Source organism: Orycteropus afer, unplaced genomic scaffold (genome assembly GCF_000298275.1).
Source record: "Orycteropus afer afer isolate SDZICR_OR568_19922 unplaced genomic scaffold, OryAfe1.0 scaffold00099, whole genome shotgun sequence".
Classification (NCBI taxonomy): domain Eukaryota; kingdom Metazoa; phylum Chordata; class Mammalia; order Tubulidentata; family Orycteropodidae; genus Orycteropus; species Orycteropus afer.
The window spans coordinates 4922601-4930498 of NW_006921686.1; the positions used below are offsets into that span (position 1 = coordinate 4922601).

Genomic DNA, 7898 nt, shown 5'->3' on the forward strand with positions numbered 1-7898 from the left:
GGTGAACATTTACATCAGGTAGATACACTCCTTAGAACAATCAACCATAGGAGACCAGAAAGGCAGCATTTGCACAGGGAGACAGCTCAGGGGGCAGGAATGCACAGGAAAGAAGGACCCAGGGAAGAGCTAAGTAGAGGGAGGAAGTGGGAAAAAGCTGTTACACTGGGGAATTACAGTCAACGTCATAAAACAAAACGTGTATGAACTGCAGTGTGGAAAATGAATTTACTCTGTAAAGTTTCACCCAAATCATAATAAAAATTAAAAGAAAGAAAGAAATCAGTACCACAAAAAAGCACCATAAAGTGACAGCAGTAAATTCAAACTCATTGGTAATGACACTGAACATAAATGGATTGATGAGCTAGTCAAGGACAGAAAGTGGTGGAATGGGTAAGAAAACACGACCCATCAATATGCTGCTGACAGGAGACACACTTTAGACACAAAGACAAAAATGAGCTAAAAATCAAAGGATGGGAAAAACACAGCAAGCAAACAGCAGCCAAGAAAGAGTAGGAGTGGCAATATTAACCTGTGGTAAAACAGACGTGAAGGCAAAAACCAGACAAGGAAGGATATCATATAATAAATAATTAAAGGGTTGATCCAACAAGAGAACATAGCCATAGTAAATTTCTATGCCCCCGAAGAAAGAGCTCCAAAATACACAAAATACACTTTAACAGAATTGAAAAAAGAAACAGACAACTCCATGATAATAGCAGGAGACTCTAACACATCACTTTCAATGGAAAGAACTAGAAAGAAACTCAACAAAGATACAGAAGATCTAAACAAGTCAACCAACTAGACCTCATAAAGGTCTATGTTGTTGTTATGTGCCGTCGAGTCGGACCCGACTCATAGCAACCCCTCCTTGGGTTTCTGAGGCAGTATCACTATGGAAGTAGATTGCCCCATCTTCCTTCCGAGGAGTGGCTGGTGGGTTTGAACTGCCAGCCTTCTGGTTAGCAGTCAAATGCCTTAGCCATTATGCTACCAGAGCTCCCATAAAGGTATATATATATGTTGTTGTTGTTGTTGTTATGTGCCGTCGAGTCGGACCCGACTCATAGCAACCCCTCCTTGGGTTTCTGAGGCAGTATCACTATGGAAGTAGATTGCCCCATCTTCCTTCCAAGGAGTGGCTGGTGGGTTTGAACCGCCAGCCTTCTGGTTAGCAGTCAAGTGCCTTAGCCACTATGCTACCAGAGCTCCTATATATATACATAGAACACTCCACCCAACAACAGCATGGTGTAAGTTCTTTTCCAGCACATATGGATCATTCTCCAGAATAGACCACGTTGGCCACAAAGCAAGCCTCGATAAATTAAAAAACATCTAGATAATACAAAGCATCATCTCGGATCACAACGCTATAAAATTAGAAATCAGTAACAGGAAGAACAAGGGAAAAAAATCAAATATATGGAAACTGAATAATATCCTGGTTAAAAACTACTGGGTAATATATGACATAAAAAAATTCCTAGAATGAAAGGTGAATGCAAACACAATACACCAAAACCTTTGGGACACAACAAAAGCAGTGCTCAGAGGTCAATTTATAGCAATAAATGCACACATCAAAAAGGAAGAAAGAGTCAAAATCAACACCTTAACCCTACAACTGTAACAAATAGAAAAAGAGAGAGGAAAAAAAAAAAAAAAAAAAAAAAGACCACAGATACCAGAGGAGTGAAATAATAAAGATTAGAGTAGAAATGAAACAGAAAAACGTTAGAAAGAATTGATAAGACCAGAAGTTGGTCCTTTGAGTAGTCAAATTAACAAAGGAAAAGAGGAAGAGATGCTAATAATAAACAAAATGGGTGATGTTACAACAGAACCAACTGAAGTAAAAAGGATAACAGAATTCTATGAGGAATTGTACTCCAACAAGTTTGAAACCTAGAAGACACAGACATTTCTAGAAACACACTACCTAACTAAACTAACACAGACTGAGGTAGAAATTTTGAAAAGACTCATAGCAATGGAAGAAATCGAAGAAGTCATAAAAAATACTCCTCCTCCAAAATAAATAAATAAATAAATAAATACTCCCCCTCAAAAAAAGCCCGGGCCCAGATGGCTTCACTGGGGAACTGTGACAAACATTCAGAGAACAGCCGACACCAGTTCTACTCAAACTATTCAAGGACACAGAGAAGGATGGAGTCCTCCCAAATTCATTCCATGAAGCAAGCGTAACATCTGATATCAAAGCCAGGCAAAGACACCACTGAAAAAGAAAATTATGGTCCAATATCCCTTATGAATGAATATATATAGAAAACTTCTCAACAAAATCCTAGCCATAGACTCCAACAGCAAAGATTAAAAAACAAAACAAACAAACAAACAAAAAAACCCATAACCAAATGGGATTCATACCAGGTATACAATGGTTCAACATTAGAAAACCATCAGTATAATCCACCACATAAATAAAACAAAGGAAAAGATCCACGTGATTATATGATCAATGTAGAAAAGGCATTTGATAAAATCCAACATACTTTCCTAATAAAAATTCTCAGCAAAATAGGAATAGAAGGGACATTCCGCAACATAATTAAGGACATTTATACAAAACCAATAGCCAACATTATTCTCAATGGTGAGAGACTGGAAACATTCCCCTTGTGGACAGGAACTAGACAACATGCTCTCTATTACCACTTCTATTCAACATTTTATTGGAAGTCCTAGCCAGAGTGATAAGGCAAGAAAGAGAGATAAAAGGCTTCCAAATCAGTAAAAAAAGAAGTAAAACCACCCCTTTTGGCTGATGATATGATCCTACACTTAGAAAAGTTCAGAGAAAGCACAATAGAAGGATTCAGCAAAGTGGCAGCATACAAGATCAACACGCAAAAATCAGTCAGATTCCTCTACACTAAGAAAGAGAACTCTGGAAAGGAAATAAGGAAAACAATACTATTTACAATAACCACCAAAAAGATGAAGTAAGTACTTAAGAATAAACCTAACCAGGGATGAAAAAGACTTATACAAAGAAAACTACAAAACACTACTGCAAGAAACCAAAAGAGATCTACATAAATGGAAGAACATACCATGTTCATGGATAGGAAGACTTAACATTGTGAAAATGTCAATAATACTCAAAGCAAGCTATAAATATAATGCAACTCCAATTCAGATTCCATCAACGTTCTTCAAAGACGTGGAAAAACTAATCACCAACTTTATAAGGAAAAGAAAGAGAACCCAGATAAGTAAAACGCAACTGAAGAAGAAGAACAAAGTAGGACGTCTCACACTTCCTGATCTCAGAAACTACCATACAACCATCATGGTCAAACAGCCTGGTATTGGTACAATAACAGACACATGGACCAATGGAACAGAAGTAAGAACCCGGAGTAAACCCATCCACCTGTGGACAGGTGATCTTCAACAAAGGGATGAAATCCATTAAAAGGGCAAGAGATAGTCTCTTTAACAAACAGTGCTGGCAAAACTGGTATCTATTTGCAGAAAAGTGAAACAAGATCCATACCTCACACCATATACAAAAACTAGTTCAAGACGGATCAAAGACTTAAATGTAAAACCTAAAATTATAAAGATCATGGAAGAAAAAACAAGGGCAAACTGTAGAGCCTTAATTTATGGCATAATATAAAACATAACTAAAATATACAAATAGCAAAACATAAATTAGAAGACTGGGAGCTCCTGAAAATTAAACACTTATGTACATTAAAGATATCTCAAAATGAGTGAGAAGAGAACCTACAGACAAAAAAAGTTTTGGCAATGACTTATCTGACAAGGGACTACTTTCTAAAATTTATAGAAAACCTGAACACCTCAACAACAAAAGAACAAACAATCTGAAAAATCTGAAAAGGACATGAACAGACAGACACATCATCAAAGAAGGCATTCAGGCAGCCAACAAATACATAAAGAGATGCTAGTGATCATTAGCCATCAGAGAGATGTAAATCAAAACAACAACGAGATATCATCTCGCACCAGTAGTAACAACAATGATATAAAGAAAAAAAAAAAGAAACAAAACAGAAAACAATAAATGCTGGCGAGGGTGTGAGGAGATTGGAATGCTCATACACTGCTGATGGGATTGTAAAATAATAAACCAAAGTGGAGTACAGCATGGCGCTTCCTTAAGAAGTTAGAAATAGAGATCACGTGACCCAGCCATCCCACCACTAGGTATGCATCTTAGGAAAGTAAGAGCTGTGACATGAATAGATAAATGCACACCCATGTTCATCATAGCATTATCCATAACAGCAAAAAGATGAGAACAACCAAGTGCCCATCCACACACACACAGAGTGGAACACCACACAACCTTAAAGAACAATCATGAATCTGCAAAACACCTCACACCAGCTTTCAACCAAACAAAAGATAGGCATGAGTTGAACATGTACCTGAGGTAGATACACTCCTTGGAGAAAACAATCATGGGAGAAAGAAGGCTTGCTTATGCACAGGGAGACAGCTCGGGGGGCAGGAGTGCATGGAGGGATGGACACTGGGAAGAGGTGACTCTGGGGAGGACGAGGGAGGGGAGCTGTTACATTGTGGGAAATTGTAGTCAATGTCATGAGACAACGTGTGTGTGAGCTGCTGTACGGAAAGTGAATTTGCTCTGTAAACTTTCACTCAAATCACAATAAAAAAATTAAAAATAAATAAAAAGGACAAAACATTTTGAGTTATTTTAAAAAAACAAAACACCTCACACCATGGCTGAACCTGTTGTTGTTGTTGTTATATGCCGTCAAGTTGGCCCCGACTCATAGCGACCCCTCCTTGGGTTTCCAAGGCAGTATCACTACAGAAGTAGGATTGCCCAACCTTCTTTCCAAGGAGTGACTGGTGGGTTGGTTAGCAGTCAAGTGCCTTAGGCACTATGCTACCAGAGCTCCTATGGCTGAACCTAGAGGACATTATGCTGAGTGAAATTAGCCTATCACAAAAGGATAAATATTGTATGAGACCACTATTGTAAAAAGTCAAGAAAAGGTTTACACACAGAAAGACACAGTCTTTGATGGTTGGCAGGGATGGGAAGGGGAGGGAGGGAGGACCACTGACGAGAGAGCAGATGTGCATGAACTTGGGTGAAGAGCAAGGCCATACTCAGGAAGGGGGGGTCAGCACCTGACCAGGGCCAAGGACGCTGGGAGGGACACAAGAGTGAAGGGCGGCAGTGAGCGCGGTGACATCCACAGTCCTGCAGGAACTGAGGAGCGGACACACAGGCAGGTCTGGAAGCTGACTGGGTGTGGGGTGGCGTACGGCAGTACCCAGAGCAGACACAGGTTGGCAGAGGGTGTTTCTACATACCTATCTGTACGTGCTCAAACACATCTAGGCACACAGTAGAGCACACAGGGGCAGAGTTATGCCAACTTCTTAGCCATAACCAAGCACCTGGAGGAATGAGTCACAGGGCTCAAGGGCTTAGGACTGTGGTCTTGAGACTATCTAGGTCAATTGTCAGAACACAGTCTACAAAGACAAGGTTCTAATCCCACTTCGGTGAGCAGCAACTGGAGCCTTAAAAGCTCATGAGCAGCCATCTAAGACACAACGATTGGTCTCTTCCCACCTGGAGCAAAGAGGAGTGAAGAAACTCAAAAGGCTCAAGGAAACAGTTAGTCCACAGGACTACAGACCACGTGAACCCCAGCCTCCACCAGCCTGAGACCAGAAGAACTAGATGGTGCCCGGCTACTGCTACTTAGAGCTCCAACTGGGATCACCCGGAAAGTCCTAGACAGAGTGAGACAAAAATGTAGAACAGAATTCAACCTCATAGAAAAGACCAGACTTACTGGTATGACGGGAGCTCTGGTGGCATAGTGCCTAAGGTATTTGACTGCTAATCAGAAGGCAGTTCAAACCCACCAGCCACTCCTCAGAAGGAAGGTTGGGCAATCTACTTCCATAGTGATAGCACCTCAGAAGCTCCAGGAGGGGTCGCTGAGTCGAGTCCGACTCGACGGCACATAACAACAACAACTACTGGTATGATAGAGCCTGGTGGGAGCCCTGAGACTACGGCCTTTGGACACTGCTCAAACCTGGAACTGAACCCACTCTCTGGGATCACCTTTCAGTCAAACAACAGACAGGCCTATAAAGTCAACCTGTGAGGAACGTGGTCCTCAGAACAGTCGACCCTATGAGACCAAAAGGGCAGCATTTGCCCCAAACCAAGCTCGGAAGCCAGGAAGGGGCAGGGAAGGAGGAGGAGTGGAAACGGGGACCCCCGGGAGGAAGTGGGACGAGAGCTGTTACATCGAGGGCTGTGCAACCAATGTCACGAAACACAATGTGCACAAATGGTTGAACGGAAAACTAATTTGCTCTGTCAACTTTCACTCAAACCCAACATCCGTGAAAGAATAAATTACTAAAGACCAAAAAGGAAAAAAACAAAAAGGAATGCAATTGATGTCACCAAACAATCTGTGTGGAAATTGTTCAATGGGAACCTGAACTGCTGTGTAAACCTTCACTGAAAACACAATGAAATATTTAAAAAAGGGAAAAGGAAGAAGCGGGTAAGAGGCACAGACCGCGAGAGACACAGCGGGAGCCCAGCCGTGTGTGCAGACAGCAGCAGGCGTGGGAGTGATGGTGCCACAGGCCAAGGAATGCCCGGGGCACCGGAAACAGGAAGGACCAGGAAGGACCCTCCTCCAGAGCCGTCAGAGAGGGCAGGGCCCCCCCTCGTCGCTGCCCCCCGTGGCCCCTCACCTTTCTGCACCTTGTCACACAGCAGGTAGAGCTCCTCGCCGCCTGTGCACGGCCCGCTCTCCTTGTTGATCCGGCAGATGCGCAGTTCGGATGTGTTTGTGGACTCTGCGAGGGAGTGGGGGGGGAGGCACTGGACGGTATGGTTGTGGCAGCCATGGGCTGTGGGGAGGGGGAGAGGGAGAGGGTAGGGTGTGTCCCCTGGAGCCCATGGTGCACGTGGAGGAAGATGGAGCTCACATGGGAGGAGCTAGCCGGCCACCAGGAGTCCCTGGATGGCCCAAACGGTTAAGCGACTGACTACTAGCCGACAGGTTGGCGGTTTGAACTCATCCACAGGCCCTTTGGAGGACAAGCCGGGCCATTTGCTTCCAAAAGGTCACAGCCTCGAAAACCCTATGGAGCAGTTCTGCTCTGGACACATAGGGTCGCCATGAGTCAGAATCGACTCACACCAAGAAACAAGGGACCGTCACGAGACCTTCTCCATGCAACGGTCTGCTCAGTGAGGGCCAAAAGGGAGACCCTCAGGCCCTAAGGAGAGCATGGGGGGTCAGGGTCAGGAAAAGCTCCCAGAAGAGGGTTAACACCCTCATATCTGCAGTGGACAACTCTTGTCCTGTCCGTCCAGCAATGCTTTTTTCTCCACAAAAGAGGTCAGATCCACTCTGCCTCTTCCCTGGGGCTGCCAGGTACAGTCTTACAGGTTGTGCACTGGACGACAATAGGAAGTTCTGGTTACACAGGCTAAGTAGTAAACGGTGATCACTGGGATTGGATGGAACATGCGTAACCATGGGGTCCTCCCCATCCCGTGCCTGGGACGCAGATCTGACGTCCGGAGCTGCAGCAGCCAGATCAGGACCATGAGGGAAAGGCCGAGAGAATCACATGGCAGCTGAGCTTGCTGAGTAGCTGAATGGAGACCAGCAGACATAACAATTGGGATACAAATAACCACCTCTCGGCCTGTTTATGGCCTTGGACGAATGGACACAGCCCTCTCAACTCACTTTTGTCGTAGACGGGCTCCGAGAGCACAGGGTCCATCTGGCGCATCTGTCCCTGCTGATCGCGATACGAGGCCTGGAAGCAAATCCTCACCACGTTCATGT

The 7898-nt window shown here is 43.8% G+C and overlaps 1 protein-coding gene across 1 annotated transcript in view; it reads right to left on the reverse strand.

The window, feature by feature from the left end:
* RELB (RELB proto-oncogene, NF-kB subunit) overlaps positions 1–7898 on the reverse strand; it is a 56167-nt gene that overhangs the window by 23128 nt on the left and 25141 nt on the right. Inside the window, exons 7-8 of the mRNA XM_007943079.2 lie at positions 7797–7898; positions 6787–6891 (exon numbers count right to left, since the gene is read on the reverse strand). The exon at positions 7797–7898 is cut by the window's right edge and continues 13 nt beyond it. Coding sequence (XP_007941270.2) covers positions 6787–6891; positions 7797–7898 — 207 coding nt within the window. The remainder of the gene's footprint in view (positions 1–6786; positions 6892–7796) is intronic.